This window comes from Larus michahellis, chromosome 2 (genome assembly GCF_964199755.1).
Source record: "Larus michahellis chromosome 2, bLarMic1.1, whole genome shotgun sequence".
Classification (NCBI taxonomy): Eukaryota; Metazoa; Chordata; class Aves; order Charadriiformes; family Laridae; genus Larus; species Larus michahellis.
In genome coordinates, this window is record NC_133897.1 from 89,466,732 (window position 1) to 89,488,563 (window position 21,832).

At 38.9% G+C, this 21,832-nt stretch overlaps 1 protein-coding gene across 1 annotated transcript in view; it reads left to right on the plus strand.

Moving 5' to 3' along the window:
- DNAH5 (dynein axonemal heavy chain 5) overlaps nucleotides 1–21,832 on the plus strand; it is a 137,115-nt gene that overhangs the window by 45,778 nt on the left and 69,505 nt on the right. Inside the window, exons 25-40 of the mRNA XM_074576183.1 lie at nucleotides 1,069–1,287; nucleotides 2,025–2,087; nucleotides 3,189–3,427; nucleotides 4,269–4,509; nucleotides 4,974–5,173; nucleotides 5,958–6,111; nucleotides 6,821–6,984; nucleotides 7,666–7,822; nucleotides 8,772–8,984; nucleotides 9,777–10,001; nucleotides 11,279–11,451; nucleotides 12,493–12,671; nucleotides 14,284–14,471; nucleotides 15,032–15,226; nucleotides 15,903–16,037; nucleotides 16,849–16,956. Coding sequence (XP_074432284.1) covers nucleotides 1,069–1,287; nucleotides 2,025–2,087; nucleotides 3,189–3,427; nucleotides 4,269–4,509; nucleotides 4,974–5,173; nucleotides 5,958–6,111; nucleotides 6,821–6,984; nucleotides 7,666–7,822; nucleotides 8,772–8,984; nucleotides 9,777–10,001; nucleotides 11,279–11,451; nucleotides 12,493–12,671; nucleotides 14,284–14,471; nucleotides 15,032–15,226; nucleotides 15,903–16,037; nucleotides 16,849–16,956 — 2,853 coding nt within the window. The remainder of the gene's footprint in view (nucleotides 1–1,068; nucleotides 1,288–2,024; nucleotides 2,088–3,188; nucleotides 3,428–4,268; nucleotides 4,510–4,973; nucleotides 5,174–5,957; nucleotides 6,112–6,820; nucleotides 6,985–7,665; nucleotides 7,823–8,771; nucleotides 8,985–9,776; nucleotides 10,002–11,278; nucleotides 11,452–12,492; nucleotides 12,672–14,283; nucleotides 14,472–15,031; nucleotides 15,227–15,902; nucleotides 16,038–16,848; nucleotides 16,957–21,832) is intronic.

Here is a 21,832-nt window from a genome sequence, read left to right on the forward strand (position 1 = left end):
AAAGTGATGAGGTCTCTTAGGAGATGACATTTTGGAAGTTCCTGCTAAGAGCTATCTTGGTTTGCCATGTGACGTGGAACCAAGGGGAAAAGCCATAGTAGCCAAGGATTCCCTAAGCTTCCAATTCTGCAAGCAGGAGCCTTGAGTCCCTAGGCACAAGGAGTCATGCTTCAGATTTTTGAAACAGAGGTTGATGTGTTTTCCACACAGACAGATAGTTATGTTTCCATTTTTTTTGCGATTTGTCTGTGATTTGATCAAACTGGAAAATGTAAATGGAAATAATTTCACTTTATACAAAAATTTTCAGATGAAACTGTTATGCCACAATATTCATTGCTACCCTACACTATGCTAATTTACAGTAAGTGAATTTCATTTGTATTTTCGTGAAACTCGATAAGGGTGGCATGTTCATACGTTGGTGGTACAAGTGGAGATCAAAGTTTTGAGAAAACGATGTAGATTATGTAGATTCCTCATTTTGGTGATGAACAGTTATAACATTTGAAATAGTTGCAACATATTAATTGTGGTAACTTTTGATGTGTTTTATTAATTCTTTTTGTCAAAAACATATAGTAGGGCTTAAAGGTCTTTATGGAATAGAATGTTTACTTTGTTTACTTGAAGGTCTCTGTTTAGATGTTTTCGCATGTCTTACCTCCCGTAATATTCAGTTTGGGTCATAGCAGACAACTGAAGACATGGATGAGAAAAATATTCTCATTAAAATGAAACTAAAACCTGTAGACTTAAGGAGTTCTTTAACTAGAAATAGCTTTTTTTTTTAGAGAGGCAGATTGCACTAGGGCAAATGATGTATCACAAAACAGAATGCTATGTGAAAGGTAAGGAGGTTAAGGAGAACTAACTAGTTTTCATTTTGATGTTTCTTCCAGTTTGGTATTGATATGCCAGATTGTGATAATTGCTATGGAAAAAAGAACAAATTTTCTAAGAAATCATTCTCTCGTCTTAAAAATTTTAAATGTTAGCATATATATATATATTTGTAAAATTAACTTCAGCTACCATTTTGTGTGTCTTCATCCAACCTTCTGACAGGAATCCTATGCTATGTTAAACAAATATGATCTACTTGTGGCCAAAGAAGAGACAGAGAAGGTGGACACTTTGCACTACACTTGGGAAAAACTGCTAGTCCGTGCAAATGAAGTGCAGAATGAGCTCATTGCTCTGCAGCCAAACTTTAGAGGAGAGCTTATTAGCACTGTGAAGACTTTTACTGAAGACTGTGCACAGTTCTATTCAGATTATGACGAGGCAAGTATTTGTGCTGTATTGTATTAGAGGAGTTTTTGAGGAGCAGTGGGAGCGTGGAAAGGTTGTGGAGTTGACTAATTAATGGGATGTGCCTCTGCTTTCTCAAGAATATGTTTATTCTTGTTAATGTGGTATTTGAGTTTCAGTGTAGGGCAGGCTTTGGTTATTTTTTTATTTGAATAAAGTATGTAATGCTGGTAGTCAGCTCTTAAAGAATAAGACTTAAGACATTTAGGGTTTATGATAAACAGCTAGTTAGCATGAGCAAATGTGAAGACTGGGATTAATGAGAGATTATGTTAGAATATAAGAAGCATTTTCTGATGTTGGATGTAAGTACAAATGACTTAATCTTTTATATTCTTTCTCAGTAGAATATAAATGAGTCAAGCCGAACCAGTCTTGGATCATCCTCTAAGTAATGCTGATTTTTACTTGAAAAAGGAGCTACTGTCGCCTAGCTTTTACACTATTATCGAAACTTCTGTATTAAAAAGACAATTAATTGCCTTCTTGTTTTTTCTTTTTTTTAAAAAAAAAAAGAAAAAGTGCTTGTTCTAGTAGATAACTGTGTGATTTCTTGTTTCAGTTGTTATCTGATGTATGGATGGAATCCTGTAGCTACAAAAATGTTTGAGTTTAGCATTCAGAAATTGCTGATTAGAAATAAGTTGTGGCTATTTTTACCCTCTAAATTCACTATTTAATTTATTTTTTTTTTTTTTTTTTTTTTTTAGAATGGGCCAATGGTGGTTGGTTTAGAGCCTCAGGAGGCCAGTGACAGGCTTACTATGTTTCAGGTACTGTTAATTCTAAGACATTGGTTAGTATGTACTGCAAGTAAACCTAACACCTGAAGACTCTGAGAATGAATCACAGTAGTTGAACTAATTTTCATTGATACATAGGGTTACTGATTGGGCAAAGTCTGTTTGAACTTAATGAAAACTAAGTTGGTATTTTTTCTATACATTTGCAAGGAATGCTGGTTAAAAGCAGATTTTTTAGGAGCTAAGAGAAAGGCTCCATAGGTAATGTGTAGTAATTACTAGATGCAAGTATCCTGATGAAAGCCTACTCTCAAGTTTAGTGTATTTGGTTATAGGCTGTTCTTGTGTTTGTTATTGTGTCTTTTCGTCATGAATGCAATTCTGCCCAATCTTTTTTTTCTCCTTTTTTTCTCTTTTCTCCTTTTTTTCTCTTTTCTCCTTTTTTTCTCTTTTCTCCTTTTTTTCTCTTTTCTCCTTTTTTTCTCTTTTCTCCTTTTTTTCTCTTTTCTCCTTTTTTTCTCTTTATCTCCCCTCCCCTCCCCCCCCTTCCCCCCCTTCCCCCCTTTTTTTCCCCCCTTTTTTAACAGTATTAAAGATTTCAATTTAAACTCACTGTTTTTCTTGTTGAAAAGTTTCTTTGTACCATGGTTAATTTTAATTCCTGTAATGATGATTTGGCTTCCTACTATGATCCCTCAGTTATATTGCGATTGACAATTAAATTTCATTTTTTTTCCTTCTTGAACAGTAGTAATTCTTATGTCAACCCTTCAATAAAAGAATTACACAGCATATTTAGAGAGGTAGAGCTTGCTGCATCCACCTTTATTTGGTTTGCATGTCATGCTACACCTCTTTCAAGTGGAAGCTTAGGACTCATTCTGTCACTGTGCCACATTGAGTAAATGGCCTCCCTGTCAACTTCTAAATATGTGCCTCCAAGCTCACTGAAAGTTACTTTTCTCGTGAAAATCATTGACAAAAGTGTTGACAGTGTAAATTCTTAGTATCCTCCTGTATATCTTTCTAGTATTTACTAGATTTTAATCACCAATGCAACTGTAAGAATAATGACAAATCTTGAATATTTAGCTGTTTAATTTTATTTAATTTTTTCTTTTTCTTTCTTAGAATCGATTTGATAACCTCTTTCGGAAATACATCACTTGTACTGGTGGGGAAGATCTTTTTGGTTTGCCTGTTACTCAGTATCCTCAGCTGTTTGAAATAAAGAAGCAACTGAATCTGTTACAGAAACTCTATAATCTGTATAACAATGTCATTGACACAGTCAATGGCTACTATGACATTCTTTGGTCAGAATTAGACACTGGAAAAATTAACAGTGAACTTCTGGAGTTTCAGAACAGGTGGGAAACTGCTACTGTGGCAAAAATACCTAAAATACTTTTGTTACTTTTTAAATATGATTGGTTAGCACCAATAAACATATCTGAGCATGTATTTGTTCATTGAAACATGAAAAATGTGAATTTTAATTGAAAAAAATATACCCGTTACCAACTTCATAAAATAAAGGAGCCAGTTTAGACTCTAAATGTTGAAGATTATTGTTCCTTGGAGAGATGATTGGGTAATTTTTTTTTTATGAGATTGGAATATATGTTAAAATTGCTGTCTATTTTGTTCATGAAGGCAAATTTCACTTGTTTGTTGTAGTATTATTATTCATGAGAGACAGATGCGCACTAGATGTCTAAGGCAAGTTAGTGAATTGATGAATGTTTTTGCTACAAAATGGGATATATTGCATGCATAGTCACTGAACTCTTCATCAAACCAAGAAGCAAATGATTTAAAGAATTAGACTTGTATGGGTTTAATTCTAGTAAAAAAAGGGTTTTCGCTAGAGCTCAGAGCAGTGCATATCATGAACCTCAACAAAAGATGAAACCAAGATGTAAGGTGGTTCAATTGCTTTTGAAGATCTCTTGGACAACATGTATTAGAATTATGCAGCTACACTCCTTAGGGGGAGCCTGTAGGTGCTTTCCCAGCTATTAGTCAATGAAATAGACTGGAAACAGACTTTTTCACATGCAGAACCTTCAAAATACAGGTAACCTGAATTTGGAATGTATGTGATCTGCTGTTAAAACCATATATGGTTTTATGGGTTTCCTGTCGTTAAATGGGTAACAGAAGGAATGTTTGAAACTGTTTGAAAAAGCTTGTGTTATTTCTATATAGATGCCGTAAGCTTCCTCGTGGTGTAAAGGAATGGCAGGCCTTTTTTGACCTGAAGAAGACCATTGAGGACTTCAGTGAATGTTGCCCATTGCTTGAGCGTATGTCAAGTAAAGCAATGATGCCTCGGCACTGGAAGCAGATTATGGATCTCACTGAACACAACTTTGATGTGGAAAGTGAAACATTCAAACTGAGGAATATAATGGAAGCTCCACTATTAAGATATAAAGAGGAAATAGAGGTAGTGTGAAGGAAGGGAAATAGATGCATGAAACAAAACGATCTGCTCAAATAGCATATGAATATCAGCGGTAAGAAGGAAAACAGAATATTTCTAAAGAAAGAACAGAGATACTATCAATTCAGCTTTCTGTATAAACTGAAGACACAAATATATTGTGGTGTCAACTCCTCCTTTACATCATGCAGCTGTGGCCCATGAGTTAATTTGTGAGGATTGCTTGCTTTGCACCATTAAAGATATGAAAAGTTATCACTGTGTTATTTTTTTATTCCCCCAAAAGATGGCCATATCATGATGTGGTATACAGACTATTAGCTATGGTGTTTGTATGTCTGTAGATCTTTCCACTTGATAAACAGTTGCTCATCAGCCTTACAGGGGTAGAGGAAGCATGAGTCAGATTTGTATACTGGAGACTTGAACCATTCATAGCATGTTTTGACATCCTATTTATTTAAAAGGATATCTGCATAAGTGCTGTGAAGGAGAGAGACATTGAGCAGAAGTTAAAACAAGTGATAGCTGAATGGGACAACAAAACATTTGTCTTCGCAAACTTTAAAACCCGTGGGGAACTTCTTTTAAGAGGTGACAGCACATCAGAAACAATTGCTACCATGGAGGACAGCTTGATGGTTCTTGGCTCTCTCATGAGTAACAGGTAACAGAAAAAGTGTGTGTATGTGCGTAGATAAAAATGTCAGCCAGAGGCTTTGTTTTATTGAACAAATCTGTCTTTCACAGAGAAGGAAAACAAACATCTAGCTAAAAACTAAGAGCCTGCTTGTCTTTGAACTGTTCATGGCCTAGTTCTTATTGCCTGTATTCCTCCAAAAAGTTCTTTTGAAGGCACGTGGATGCAGTTCAAACTTCCTGAGTAATCAAGTGGACAGTTTTCATTGTTGCAAAAAAGTGGTGACAAGCATAAAGGGGAACACTGCCTTGTTATGGCAGGTGTATTACGGGTATTACAGGCGCTGGTGCTCTATCCCCTGTGATAGGTTGTTGCCTCATGCTGAAGGTGCTGAAAATCCTAGTTAAAATGAGCTTGCAGATAAAATAAGGAACACAGAACTTGATCATCTGGCAGATGTTCAAAAGCAAGAGTTAAGTTGATAAGTACTCTAGGAGTCTTGCAGCTTTTGAGATGTTGCATGGTCCGTTTTTGAAACTACTTTACTGTAGAGGTAAATTGAAATCTTGCTCCTATTCAGCTTCTGTTGGATCAGAGTTGTGCTACACGCTGTGTGTACAAAGCAGCAAGTTGGAGCTGTTTTGGTTTATAGCTGCTAACTAGCTGAATTGAGTCAAGTATAGGTTTTTATACTTTCACTTGACAAAGATACAAACAGCAACATTATTCATCATCTTTATGAATAATGTGCTGGCTTTCAGGAGACTTGTTTCCTTCTGGAAATAAAGCAAGTGTCTTCTTTTTATTTTAGATACAACACACCCTTCAAGACACAGATTCAGAAATGGGTGCACTATCTTTCCAACACAACAGATATCATTGAGAACTGGATGAATGTGCAGAATTTGTGGATCTACTTAGAAGCTGTTTTTGTTGGCGGTGACATAGCAAAGCAGCTTCCAAAGGTTTTCAGACATGCCTTTTTTCAGTTTGGTTTTCTACCTTTTAAGAATAAAACTTAACTGTGATGTCATAATTGATGGAGTAACATAAACTTTTTTTTTTTTTTTGGTATTTAAAAAACCTAGACTTGCTAAGAAATTAGGTAAACAATGCCAACAGAAGTATTGTCTTAGAAAGAATAGTAAAATTTTGTGAGCTAGTTGGTCATTTTATGACTGTAAAATTGTTAACCAATACGTTTTTAAGTATTGTGCCTAGTAGTAGCCTAGCCTAGTTAGGCTAGCTTAGTAGTACGTACCACCAGTCTAGTAGTACCTACGATTTTGTTAGGAATCTTTATCTTAAACTTTCCTACATAGCTTTCTTTACATCACTTTAACTGAAGTTAAGTTCAGTTTTTAGAAAAAAATCTTCACAGTTGAAGCATGCAATTCAAACATAATGAGTTTTCTGTCTTTTTCTCTAAGAATGATTGAAAGAGAAAGTAGATAGCAGGCTTGACAGTCAAGTATAAAATAAGCTGTATCGTGTAAGCAGAAAGATTTGGGTGTTTCTAAGCTGAAAAATCTTTACAAGTTGGACATGGGAATCCTAGTGAGAAGATTACTGGGGAGATTACTGGGTGACAATTCTGCAAGCAAATACCTTTTCTCTCTGCTCTCCTCCTTCCTTCCCCTTTTCCCTTCCACATTCATTATCATCTTTCAACAGGAAGCAAAGCGTTTCTCTAACATTGATAAATCCTGGGTGAGGATCATGACCCGAGCTCATGAAACACCTAATGTTGTTCAGTGCTGCATCGGAGATGAAATCATGGGCCAGCTACTGCCACACTTACTAGAACAGCTTGAAATCTGTCAGAAATCACTCACAGGGTAAGATTACTACAAGACCACAGTCTTGGGCAGATGATTGTGAATTGTGTAACTGGGGAAAGAGCAATTGCTTGAGTACTGTCCCACGGATGTTGCAAAGATCATATTCTTATTCTACTATGAATTCAGTTGAACTGAGCAAACAAGTTAGCAGGATGATACATCACCTCCAAAGAAATTGCTGGCAGCTCACTGGTAAGTATTTGGTTTGTGACTAAGCTGTCAATCACTGTCTATCTCTGTTGAAACCAAAGCTTATTTCAGCCTAGTTTCAATCCAGAAGGCAGTCTTGGTTTGTATGTCCTGTTCGGACCATTCACACATCTGGGAGAAATTCAGCTTGAGACACTTAAATAGCAAGCAACACACTTAATGTAAAAAATAGTTTATTTTGGTTTAGTTTCTTTTCTTTTTACCGGTGCTTATGTTATAGCAAATAATAAACCCTTTCAATGAAATTACTTCTGATGCTAAAAGAGTAGTCTTAAAGCAGGTGCCTAACATGAAGGTATGATGGATAAGAGTTGTCATTGCCACTGATAAAAATTGCAATGATGCATTGTAAGAAATGCCAACTTTAAAGAGGAAAGGATGTATAAATTAACCTAATTCATTTACCATCTTCCCCACTCCCCCTCCACGCCCCCCCCGTCCCCCTGGCCAATTTTTTTTAAAATGCAGGTACCTGGAGAAAAAGCGCCTCCTATTTCCACGATTCTTCTTTGTGTCAGATCCCGCTCTCCTAGAAATTCTTGGCCAGGCATCAGACTCTCACAATATACAGGCACATCTGCTGAATGTCTTTGACAACATTAAAACTGTCAGGTTCCATGAAAGGGTATGTACTGCCCACACCTCAACGTTATATTCTTTCAAATTAACAGTGTGTGATACGTGTTAAATAAGAAAGCTGTCTGGGTGCATAGGGCATTCGTCTGTTTTAGAAAGCTCATCAATTATTTGATGCTGTGTAGGCTTTCTTTGTTTAAGATTTAGTTTCATATCCTCATTTATTTAATAGGAAAACTCTACATAGAATAGCAAAACAAACAAAAATTTACACCAGTGCTTAGGTTTCAGAAAAAAACAGCCAGGTACTGAACTGTCTTCCATGGTTTAATATAGGTTAGCATCCTCAGATAAGCTTCTGATTCTTTAGGAGCCTATTTGTATTTTTAGATTGCCTGTATTTGTACTTTTTCATTCATGGTTTGATTGAAAGAAAAAGTGTATCTAGTCTCCCATCTTGTTTCTGAGTTATCCCTTAATATCCCTTCTCAGTGTTTGAAGAACAATTTTCTTATACCCATTACAAGAACAGATAGCAACAAAAAATTTTTTTTTTCCTGCGTATGTATATATTTTCTTAGAAATTCACTACCTCCCCATGCATTTGAAATTACTTTGATTGATCGTGTTCCTCAACTTCTGTGTTTCTGTTATTTTTGATTGTAAATGTTGTTAGGATATTAACCCACCAGTAATGGGGGAAGGTTTCCTTTATTGTGACTGGAAAGTGGATGCTGTCATTGAAACTTAAGTGAAATTCAGGAATTGTTGGTGAATTGGGGTTTGTCTCCTTGTTCAGATGACAGTCTTTTGTTCAAAGCCTTTCTGCGCACCAACAGTGATGATTTAATTGTTTTTACATTTCGCTTAACAGATTGGTATAATTTATTAGCAACCTAAATAAGTTTACTGGATTGATGGCAGAAAAATCAGACAGGTATGTTAGAGATAACAATAAATCTATAAATCACAAAATGTTTTTGCTTGACTTTTATTAGGTGTATGATCGTATATTGTCGATTAGTTCACGAGAAGGTGAGACTGTAGAGCTGACTAGACCTGTAATGGCTGAAGGTAATGTGGAAGTTTGGCTCAATTCTCTGTTGAAGGAATCCCAGCTGTCACTGCATCATGTTATTCGCCAGGCAGCTGCACACATCCAGGAAACTGGTTTCCAGCTGGCTGAATTTCTTTCTACTTACCCAGCCCAGGTAATATCATTGTTAAATCAATGAAGAATTGTTCACAGATATGCAGCACATTGGTGGTTTTTTCTTTGTCTTTGTAGTCAAAATTGCAGCCAGTGTTATAAATGCAAAACTGACGTTTAAATTTATCTTAATCAACTCAGTCTTTTAAGTTACACTTTACGTATATGAAACCAAAAGAAGAAAACTTACCCTGAAGCTCCTTTTAAAAATGATGTGGAATGCAATAAATTAATGCAATGGAATTAACACTATTTCTTTACAAGCTTAATACTTAGCTATTGAAGAAAAAGTAGTAAAATATTATATTGTTCATATATTCAGGAAAACATTGTACATTGCTAAAGGTTTGGAGCCGAGGGAAAATTATTTTTTTAGTAGAAGCTTCTTCACTTGTGATCAGGAAAGTGGAGAGGGAACAAAGAGTTTGCGAATTATTGAAAAAAGATTTTAAATGAAACCATTAATTATTCACTGAATAGTTATTAAATATATAAGGTATATTAATTATATATAGTATTTATATATATACTGTAAATTAAATAGAACACTTGTATCAGCAGTGCACTGTAGGCAGTCTCTACAAGACTGTAGTATGGATTTAACTATGTGTTTCTGAATGGAGTTGTGACATAAAACAAATGCGTGGGTTGAATGACCTCTATATGGATGCATGAAAAAATAATTTTATGTAAATAGTAGCAGAACGATTTCTTTAGTTTATCTGTGTCTGTGAATGTATGTTTTAAGTGAAAGAGAAAAAATTATGAAGCATATACTTTTATGTTTCCTAAGGTTGGGTTGTTGGGAGTCCAAATGATTTGGACAAGAGACTCAGAGGAAGCTTTGGCTAATGCCAGGTATGATAAAAAAATTATGCGAAAGACGAACCAGTTTTTCTTGGATCTTCTAAACATGCTGATAGGTATGACAACAAAAGACCTTAGCCCAGTCGAGCGAGTTAAATATGAGACATTAATCACTATTCATGTGCATCAGAGGGACATTTTTGATGGTCTGGTAAGTATTGAAAATTTTACAATGAGTTATGAGTTGGTTTCCATGTAAAACAATGTGAAAGGACAAGAAGTAAATATTACTATACGTATGAACTCCTGCCTCTTAAGCTAAACATTTGATTTCAGGACTGTAATGATTATGTGACCTGGAGTATTATAAAAATGCTGATGTTCCTTCAATCCATGTTTTAGTTTCACTTTAAGTAATTCAGTGGTTTTTTTCCCATACAAACGATAGCAGAATTTTATAATTCTTTGTCTTGGCCCACTTAAGTTAGATGCCTCTGTTACATGATCAGTTAGGGGGGACTTTTTCCTCATACGTTGTGTTGCAAGTAATTGTCCTTTCTCTGGACTACATTGTGATTCTCAAGGAGTAAATAGAAAGAGTATACAGTTATAGTATAGGAAAAAGTTGGTTGAAGCTGCTATCCCTTCTGTCCTAGTTTCAATAGCATACCTAATTATTACTTAGGGATTTATTTATTCACTTCACACCTTCTTATGCTGACACAGAATACTAAAATTAGGAAAATGAAAGCATTTACTGCTTAAACTTTCAAACTTAAAACCTAGCATACCCTTTTATCTGTAGAAAACTCTGGATTTGCCTCTGAAATTAAGCTGTCTGAGAAAAGAATTACTGAGTTTTAACCCATTGCTGATAGGCAGACGCCTATCTTTTCATTGTAGGACCAGTTGTTTCTGATTATAATTATCTGATGTAAAGTATAGTTTTTAGATACAACCTGCAGGGCATCTTTTTAAATCCTGTTTTAATATTCAGTTGGTCAAATTTGAATTACTCCTAGCTGTCTTGCTCCATGACACTGTCTTGAATTACCTTTTTTCCAATTTGCATGTGGCTTCATACAATTCTCCTGACTTTTTAAAAAAGAATTATGTGCTTCCTACTCATATGTAAAAATAAATGGTAGACATGAGTAAAAGAAATGGCAGTTTTAATGTTAACTGAACTTAATGACTTCTTTGAGGCTTATGGACTGTTGATTTGTATTTAGAATTTTGACACGCTCTTCTAAAGCCTGAAGTTCCTTTGCCTTAGTATGGGTTTCAGGGACAGCAATAACACATTAGCAATTTTTGTGGTAAAAATCAAGGTAGGGTCTCCAGTATTCTTGTGTTACTAGCTGTTCTTTATGCCTTTCGTTGTGATTGCAGTGCTGTCTTTGCAGTACTACTTAGCTGAGATAATATAAATGCCAAAAAGAAATGTTAACCATGAATACCACAGCCTTTCCCCTCCTCTTTTCTTAGTGTTGCATGCATATCAAGAGCCCTACAGATTTTGAGTGGCTGAAACAGTGTAGATTTTATTTTAATGAAGACTCTGATAAAATGATGATTAAGATCACTGATGTGGGTTTCACATACCAGAATGAATTCTTGGGCTGTACCGACAGGCTTGTCATAACGCCTCTTACAGACAGGTAAAAAAGACTGATTTAATTCCTTTATTCTTTGATGCCAAACCTAGGCTTTTAGAAGAGCAATTTATTCATTCCTACTGGATGCAAAATAGATTTCTGCAGAGCTTATCCTTCACAGTCTTATCATGTTACATGGAATACATTAATATTTCTGTTACTGTACCTTACAATATGAATAACTTTCAGCTTAATTTCTGCCACATGCTTGGCAGATCCCCACATATATGATGTATAGGATTTTGATTCTCATGTATGTGAGGCTAGTATACTTGAGGACCAGGTACATCCAACAGATATAATATGCAGAGAGAGATACAGGACAAAAATAAGTGTTTATGGGCAAGCAATGCTGTTAACAGAGAAGGCTACCTACCTAACTAGAATAACACAAAGAATGATTTATAAGCTATGATTGGCAAAATAATGGCATTGGGTGTGGCTCTGGTTTGGGGGTTTTTTTTGGCTTTTTTTGTGTTTGTGGGTTTTCTTTGTAGCAATTTTTTTTTTCTAGCAAATTCTAGGGCTTCCCTTGAGCTATAATTGTTAGCTTGGTGTTTGACTGCATTACACATAGAAGTTACATTTTTGAAAATGGGATGCACTGTATGATCAAATTTTAAAGGTGGATGAAAAAGGAAAGGTTAGCTGTCTTTAATTATTGTACTCCACAGTATAATGTAGTTCAGATCTTCTTCAGTTAAGGTAATTCAGGAACTAAGCTAACCAAACTAGATTAGGCAGCATCTCTGTATGTGCTTTCCTCCTTTCTTGTGATCTTTCAGGTTGTTGATTATTGAGGATTATCTGTTCTTCCACTTTCTGTATGAGGAGATGAACCTTAATGTTACCGGCATCAGAGGCTGAGTGAAGGGTTTTCCTTCTTACCGCTTTGAATTGTAATTAGAGGCATGTCATTTCTGCAGTTTACCTGTCTCCTTAAATCAGACCTTCCTCATGTAACATATTTGAGTAAGTTCCTCTGTCACTGTACAGAAAACCGTATTGCAGCCCATTAAGTGATGATAGCGTATTGCCTTTTAGATGTTACATCACTTTGGCTCAAGCTTTAGGCATGAACATGGGTGGAGCACCTGTGGGACCTGCAGGAACTGGAAAAACTGAAACCATCAAAGACATGGGACGGTGCCTTGGAAAATACGTAGTGGTCTTCAACTGTTCAGACCAGATGGATTTCCGAGGACTCGGGAGGATATTCAAAGGTAAGATGTTGGCCAAAAGGGTCAACTGTATCCTGGGGTGCATTAGGTGCAGTATAACTAACTGGTGAAAAGAAGTGATTGTCCCACTGTACTGAGCATTGGAGTGGCCCCACCTCGAGTATCGTGTGCAATTTTTTGGGTCAATAATGTAAGTAGTGTATAAAAATATCGGAACGTGTCCAAAGGAGAGCAACAAAGGTGGTGCAAGAACTAAAGGGCATGATTTATGAGGAACAGGTGAGTATACTGGGTTTGTTTGTTCAGCTTAGAGAAAAGGAGACTTGAAGTGTGCCCTTATTGCTGTCTACAACTTCCTCATGGCGGGGAACGGAGAGGGAGGTGCTGATCTCTTCTCTCTGGTGTCTGGTGATAGGACATGAGAGAATGGCTTAAAGCTGTGTCAGGTGAAGTTCAGATTGGATATTAGGAGAATATTTTTTGCCGAGAGGATGGTCAAGGAACTGGAACAAGCTCCCCAAGGAAGTAGTCAAGGCCCCAAGCCTGTCGGCGTTCAAGTAATGTTTGGGCAACAATCTTAAATATGTGGTTTAACTTTTAGGTAGCCCCGTGTGGAGTCAGGAGCTGGACTTGATCCTCATGAGTCCTTTACAACTCAGGATATTCTGTGATTATATGATTCTGTGGACTATGTGAAAGTTACAAACGCTAAGAGAACATCTTTATAAAACATAGTCAACACATAATCAGCATGTGGTGTTCAGCATTTTAATAAATGCAAGTAATTAATATCTTATTATGAATGTAAAATACATTTGCAACACTGTGTCCAAGAAATAGAAATGTCTGAAAACGTGAGACAGTATATGAAGAGATACGTAAAGACACTTGGAATAATCAAGGAGGACTGGCAGTACAAAAAGAAGCAGCTGTGAAATTTATTGCTGAACCAGTGGAATGTGTTGGATTCTCATTTCAAAATTTTCTCTCGTTCAAATATCAAAGTTCTTATCAGTTGAAGGAAGTGCATGAATACCTCTATATAGGTTAAAAACAATAGATACAGCTCACTGAAATTAGATGCAGATAAATGTGTTTTTTTTTTTTTTAGGCACCTGGAATTGATTCCCATCAGTCATGACAGATGTCAAATTAGAGATCAAGTGGAGATCCTTAAATATTGTGTTGTTGCAAATGATTGTGTTGATGATGTTTTGTTTTCTTTTGTTTTCCCCAAAATGTCTGAGGAAGAATGCAGTTCTGGCACAGACTCCTAACTTTTCTCTTAGTGAAAGCATTTTTATTGTTAATTTTAATCTGTGCAATAAGCTATTGACAAGCAATCATATTTTCATAGACTTATTGCAGGGATTTTTTTTTTTTCTTGGGTGAGAAGGGAGGAACAGGACAACATTCAAGATACTGAGAGGAGCAGAAATTGAAGGATGTAGTATCCTAGACAAGCTTGATGACTTTTGGAACTTTGTATATTCTTGCTTGAAAAAGAACTAAATTCTTCTCCTTGTCCCTTTCCCAACCTTCCACAATATATTTTTTTCCTGAGGTAGATTAACTTGATTTTTGACTTACGAATTGCATCAAAAAAGGGTTAACAACATAATGGTCAGATGCTCAGTTGCTTTTGTCTTTGAAGGTCTTGCTCAGTCTGGATCCTGGGGTTGCTTTGATGAATTCAATCGTATTGATTTGCCAGTACTATCAGTAGCTGCACAGCAAATTGCAATTGTGTTGACATGTAAGAAGGAACGTAAAAAAAGTTTTATTTTTACTGACGGAGATAATGTGGAAATGAACCCAGAATTTGGCATCTTTCTTACTATGGTAGGTATTCAATAGGTTTCTAATATGCCAGTGGTGATTGTACAATAATCACTTCTAACTTGACATGTTAAATGTACTTGCTAACTCTTATGTCACTCAGCTCTTAGAACTTACTGATAGTTTGAGAACGTTGAGCGTTACTATACAGAGAGTTTACAGGGTCTTTTTTCAATGACATCAAGCACATACAATTAAGAAATGCAGCCAGGATTGTAAATGCAGATTGTTATCTCACTGTCACATTACTTCTGCATGCTACATTTTGGTTCTCAAAGTACAGAAAAATGGCCATAGAGATATAGGTAGAAATAGCCAACGAAAACAGGACCTATAAGAGAAATACAGATTTGAAGTGTTTAGGTGGAACGTTTTTTATACCTCATGGATGTAAGAGAGACTAAAATACTGTAGAGATGTGGTGGTAAATCTGCATAGCAATTCATTTTTACATGTGATTTAAAGCCAAAAAGCTATTTTTTCTAACCAGATTACATGTTCCTTTGCTGATTCTTCTGTTTATGCAAGCTGCAGTCAACTTCAAAACCTGTTTTTCTTTTCAGAATCCAGGATATGCTGGAAGGCAAGAACTTCCTGAAAACTTGAAGATTAACTTCCGTTTGGTGGCTATGATGGTTCCTGACAGACAAATCATAATTCGTGTCAAATTGGCTAGTTGTGGTTTCATTGCTAATGTTGTATTGGCAAGGAAATTCTTTACACTGTACAAGCTGTGTGAAGAACAACTGTCAAAGCAGGTGATTATTTTCATATAAGGAATAATTATCTTAGAGAAAAACTACATATCATATTATAAATTATTAGTGTCCATGTGCAGAAAACGGAAAAGTTCGTGTTAACTAAGTAAGCTAAATGACATTTACAGTTTAGTAGTGCAACCCTCATCAGTCCTGGAGGGTTAACTCCTGCTACGGGTTATCTGTACAAGAATGGGACTTTCATTCAGAACATTGCTTATTACTAAGATTTAGCTTTAATGAATGGTGACGATTAAGGCAAATAAAGGGCTTATATATTAATTGGTGATATAGAGTGGATTGAGAGGCGTTTGGTTTGTGCTGCCTGTTCTTGTTTAGACATTTCTCAAATAAAATCAGTTTCCAAGGTCCACAGAGAATTCAAAATAATACTGCTAGCTTGCTTATCAATACTCCTTAGGAACCTGATCTTGGTTCAAAGACTTATGACTACGTTTCTTTTTTCTGTCACACCTTACAGTTCAGTAGTTGATAGCAGAGGTGGTGGATGAAGTCACCCATACTCATGCAGCCAAAGACTAGTTGTTGGATGTTAGGAGACATTTGTGCCACATATACCACTTCTCATACATATCCATATCTTAAATGATAAATAAGAATTGTTTCATCCCTGTTGACTTGAGGAAAATTTTCCCAAACTTTGCATATCTTCTAGGTGCATTATGATTTTGGCTTGCGGAATATATTGTCAGTGCTACGTACATTAGGAGCAGCAAAAAGAGCAAATCCCACAGATACTGAATCTACCATTGTCATGCGTGTACTGAGAGACATGAACCTGTCTAAACTGGTAAGTTCCGAGGGCCTGGTAAATTAATTAAACTGCACTTTAGAGCTATGTGATTTTTTTTGGAATACGATTTGAATCTGTTAAGGTGATCACTAGAAAATTGGATGTGGCCTTTACACTGAAGCTAACTTGGATATGTTCCATTCTCTGGAGAGTCTTTGCTATTAGTTTTGGCTGGGATAGTGTTAATTTTCTTTGTAGTACCTTGTATGGGGCTAGGGAGGGAGTGAGCGAGGGGCTGTGTGGTGCTTGGCTGCCTACCTGTGTTAAACTACACCACCTTGCACCTTACATTGTTCAGATTTTTTTTTTTATGTATTTCCCCTGCTACCTACAGAAATAAGTGACCAAATAAAAGTCTATGTAGTAACCTCTTTAGAAACTTTGACCTAAAGTATTTAATCACTGTTTTGAAAAAATCTGTTATTTGTAGTAATGAGTACCATCTTATCTGTCTTAAATAGCCAACCAAACCTCTTGTGTTGCTGTGATACTTCATCTCCTTTACTGTGTTTTTTTACGGCTTAGACAAATAATTTATTATTTGCATGTTATTGCTAAAATCTACTTCAGTAAATTCAGTCTGTATATTAGTGGTTTATTTTCAATAGCCTTTGGTTATGGGAGGCATCACATCATCTTCTGCTGTGTCCTTCTAGAGTGTTTAGCACATAGAGGGTTACCATGCGTGGTTCCTTATGTTTTAAAACATTGCTTTAGCTCTTACAAGAGTTAGGGTTTGTTTTTTAAGATGATAGAATAAATAAAATAGGTTTTAATCCGTGGGTTTTTTCCCCTGGATTTTCACTAGATTGATGAAGATGAACCCTTGTTCCTGAGTCTAATTGAAGATCTGTTTCCAGATATCAAGCTTGATAAAGTAGGCTATCCTGAACTGGAAGCCGCCATTGACAGACAGGTAGGTAACATTTCTCTTGATCTGTGCTGCTGTGGCATAAAACTACCATGATGTGACATCTAAAAAAATTATTTGTGTTGAATCTACCCATCTGGTAATAATATATTTTACTATTTAGAAGAAGAGTAAGCTTTTCCATAAATCTTTACCTTTGGCATATTATTATTAACCTTATTCTTAAGGATGTCAGTGAATTGTGATTGTGGCGTCCTGTGCTTTGCTTGTGAGTCATTTGTGGTGACCAGGTTGAAAAATGCATGTTTATACGCTTGCCTTATGTGACCCAGTGTCCTGGTTCCGGTGGGGATAGGGTTAACTTTTCCTGGTATTCCATGCCATGTGAGCCACGCCCACCCTGAGCTGCCGGGGGAGGGGGCAGGAAGTTGCTGCTTAAAAGCGGGCTGGGGCGACCCGGGTCCGGCCGGTCGGCGAGCGGCGGGGAGCGGCGGTTCCGTAATCGCGTTTGTATATTCCCCTATCCGTGTTGTTGTTGTTGTTTGCCTGTTCCCTTTGCTGTTCTGTTAAACTGCCTTTGTCCCAACCCAAGAGTCTTGCCTTTTCTTACGATTCTTCCTGTATTAGGAAGGCACGTGCGAGCGGCACGTGGTTCTTTGTTGCCATCTGAGGCTAAACCACGACAGTCCTTTTTGGCGCCCAACGTGGGGCTTGAAGGGTTGAGATAACGACAGAATCCAACTAGAACGTGGAAAAAACGGTTTTGGTTTTTTTTTTTCTTGTATGCATTTATTTTATTAGGTAAGTAGTCACTGGTCATCATGTTGCTTGGTTTGTTCTCATGGCTGTGTTACATAAATTCCTATATGGCTTATGTACGCCCTGCGATGCTGTTTACCATGTCTGGAAGAGGGATGAGGATTATCATTCTGCTGTCCTGTGCGATATCTGTTTATGATATGATAACATCACTGTTCAGACGGTTATTTTGGGGTGTTTATGTGGTTTTGTTATCCTGTCCGTACATTGGACACCGTCTCTCAGAATTTGTTAATAGTTTCCCCAGCCCTTTTGCCTCCCTTTTCTCCTTCGGGTCAGGTATGACAGCTTTTGAGAATCTTGAATATCCTTGGGATACTCAAACTAGTGTGTTCCTAGTGCTATGTCTCCTGAATACGTTCCAGGTCTTGTTTAGGGTTAAGCGACTATTTAAGACTAGCACCCGGAGATCTGCTCCGAGGCTGGATAGTCAGGGGTGGCATGGCATGTGGGAGAGCATGGGCAGGTACCTAGAGAACTACTCGCCTCCAATGGTCTGGGACTTCACCCCTGAACAATTACAGGACCCTGATAAAGTGGTAGAATATTTGAAGGGAAAATGTTGTGGCTATTCTAGAGAGGCACAACTCACCGCGCTGTGCTGGGCCCTGGCCAGTATCTACCAGGCACTGCTCAGAATTATGCAGCACCCTCAAGGGGAAGAGATGGAAACCAGACCGGCGGCCCCCGCGGCTGCTGCAGCCCCCGCGGCGGCCCCCGCGGCTGCTGCAGCCCCCGCGGCGGCCCCCGCGGCTGCTGCAGCCCCCGTGGTAGCCACTGCCACTGAACCAGAGAACCAACCCGTGCCGGTATCAGTTGCCCCCATACAGAAGAAGAAGTACACAAAGAAATCAGTTCGCTTAGTAAGAGATGATGATGAACCAGGGCCATCACGAGAGCAGGAGGAAGAGGCAGAACCAGAGATAATTACTCGATCCCTATCCTTGAGTGAGCTGCGGGATATGCGAAAAGATTTCAGCCGACTTTCAGGCGAGCACATTGTCACCTGGCTGCTCTGGTGCTGGGATAATGGGGCCAGTAGCCTGGAATTAGAGGGTAGGGAGGCCAGGCAGCTGGGATCCCTGTCTAGGGAAGGCGGCATTGACAAGGCGATTGGGAAAAAGACCCAAGCCCTCAGCCTCTGGAAACGACTCCTGTTAGGCGTGAGGGAGAGGTACCCCTTCAGTGAGGATGTTGTATGTCAGCCAAGCAAGTGGACTACCATGGAAAGAGGTATCCAGTACCTGAGAGAATTAGCCGTGCGGGAGATGATTTATTATGACTTGGACAATGCCGACTTACCCACAGACCCTGATGAGGTGCGATGCACAAGGCCCATGTGGCGGAAGTTTGTACGGAGCGCACCATCGTCATATGCCAACTCCCTGGCAGTAATGGAATGGAAAGGTGAAGAGGGACCAACGGTGGATGAGGTAGCTGGCCGGCTCCGGCGATATGAAGAAAGTCTGTCTTCCCCCCTTGTCTCAGCTGTGGAGAAACTGTCGCGGAAGGTCCAGCAACTTGAAGAGAATATGTTCTACTCCCCACCTGCACGGGCCAGTATCTCAGCTATTAGAAGCAGGCATTTCCCCACTCAAGAGAGAGAGTACAGAGGGTACACACCACGAGGCACCCTGTGGTTCTACCTGCGGGACCACGGAGAGGACATGAGGAAGTGGGACGGATGACCTACTTCGATCCTGCGGACACGGGTACAGGAGTTGCAAGGAAGGACAACCACAAAAGGGGATCCCTCCAGGAAAAGTGCCGCCCCAGTTTCCAGTGGGCCGTTCCCCAGACAAAGCAGAAGGCCTGATCTTGCTTCTGATCCTCTTGAAGGAACTTCCAAGTCATTTATGCAAGAAGTGAGTAACGGATATTATGACGAGTATTAGGGGGGCCCTGCCTCCGGCCAGGTGGAGGAAAGAGACAACCGGGTTTATTGGACGGTGTGGATTCGATGGCCTGGCACATCAGACCCACAGGAGTATAAGGCTCTGGTGGACACGGGTGCGCAGTGTACTTTAATACCATCAAGCTATAGAGGGGCAGAACCCATTTGTATTTCTGGGGTGACAGGGGGATCCCAAGAGTTGACTGTACTGGAGGCAGAAGTGAGCCTAACTGGGAATGAGTGGCAAAAGCATCCCATTGTGACTGGCCCAGAGGCTCCATGCATCCTTGGTATAGATTACCTCAGGAGAGGGTATTTTAAGGACCCAAAAGGGTACCGCTGGGCCTTTGGCATAGCTGCTTTGGAGACAGAGGAAGTTAAACAGTTGTCTGCCTTGCCTGGTCTCTCAGAGGATTCTTCTGTTGTGGGGTTGTTGAGGGTCAAAGAACAACAGGTGCCGATTGCTACCACAACGGTGCATCGGCGGCAGTATCGCACTAACCGAGACTCTCTGATTCCCATCCATGAGCTGATTCGTCAACTAGAGGTTCAAGGAGTGATCAGCAAGACTCGCTCACCCTTTAACAGTCCCATATGGCCGGTGCGAAAATCTAATGGAGAGTGGAGGCTAACTGTAGACTATCGTGGTCTGAATGAAGTCACGCCACCGCTGAGTGCTGCCGTGCCGGACATGCTAGAACTCCAGTACGAACTGGAGTCCAAGGCAGCCAAGTGGTATGCCACGATTGATATAGCGAATGCATTCTTCTCAATCCCTTTGGCAGCAGAGTGCAGGCCACAGTTTGCTTTCACTTGGAGGGGCGTCCAATACACCTGGAATCGACTGCCCCAGGGGTGGAAACACAGCCCCACCATTTGCCATGGACTGATCCAGACTGCACTGGAACAGGGTGAAGCTCCAGAACATCTGCAGTACATTGATGACATCATTGTATGGGGAAACACAGCAGAAGAAGTTTTTGAGAAAGGGAGTAAAATAGTCCAAATCCTTCTGAACGCTGATTTTGCTATAAAGCGAAGTAAGGCACAGGGATGATGGGATAAGAACTGATCTCAGCAGCTGGCGCCCAGCAGTTTCCTCAAGATCTACATCTTCAGCCCACGGACTGCGTGCATGAGCCACACCAGGTGCACCAGTCACAAGCTCCGAAAAATACAGCATGCAACAGACCAGCACCACCCAGCATCTCACCTGCCCTGAGAGACTGTTCTAACAAATGGAGCCCAAAGCCGTGGATTAAAAGAACTCAACGGACACTTTGGAGGGATGACCCATAAACTAAGGGCATTATATGTGTGTATATATATATATATATATATAACAGGGGAAAGTGGTGGCAATTCATTGGAACCTGCTGGGCATGGCATAGATGGTATGGAATAAGGGGTGGATAATGTCCTGGTTCCGGTGGGGATAGGGTTAACTTTTCCTGGTATTCCATGCCATGTGAGCCACGCCCACCCTGAGCTGCCGGGGGAGGGGGCAGGAAGTTGCTGCTTAAAAGCGGGCTGGGGCGACCCGGGTCCGGCCGGTCGGCGAGCGGCGGGGAGCGGCAGTTCCGTAATCGCGTTTGTATATTCCCCTGTCCGTGTTGTTGTTGTTGTTGTTTGCATGTTCCCTTTGCTGTTCTGTTAAACTGCCTTTGTCCCAACCCAAGAGTCTTGCCTTTTCTTACGATCCTTCCTGTATTAGGAAGGCACGTGCGAGCGGCACGTGGTTCTTTGTTGCCATCTGAGGCTAAACCACGACACCCAGGATTTAATATTTGCATAAAGTCTAACAATCAGGATCTTTAGGAACTTTTGGAACATTTAAATTGGGCTAACTTAAGAATATCAGTGCGATATAGAAGCTTAATGAAGTATGTACACTTAAATTATCACCTCTATTAAACTTTCCTCCAGATTTTCAATAATTCCTCAGATAATTATCTAAGAGTTAAACAGAAAAAGAAAAAACACCTCAAAATATCACAACATGACAAACAGAACATCAGAAGTGCATTTCTGAAGAATTTGATTATATGACTTTTCATTTACTTACATTTAATACGATTAGATACGAGTAAAGAGGTCTTCTGGCTTCCTTAACAAGGAAGAGTTGAATCATCAGCTCATGTTTATAAAATTGTTTTGCTTTCTGTAGTTTATACAGTTAGCTTTAGAATAGGACTCACAAATTAATCT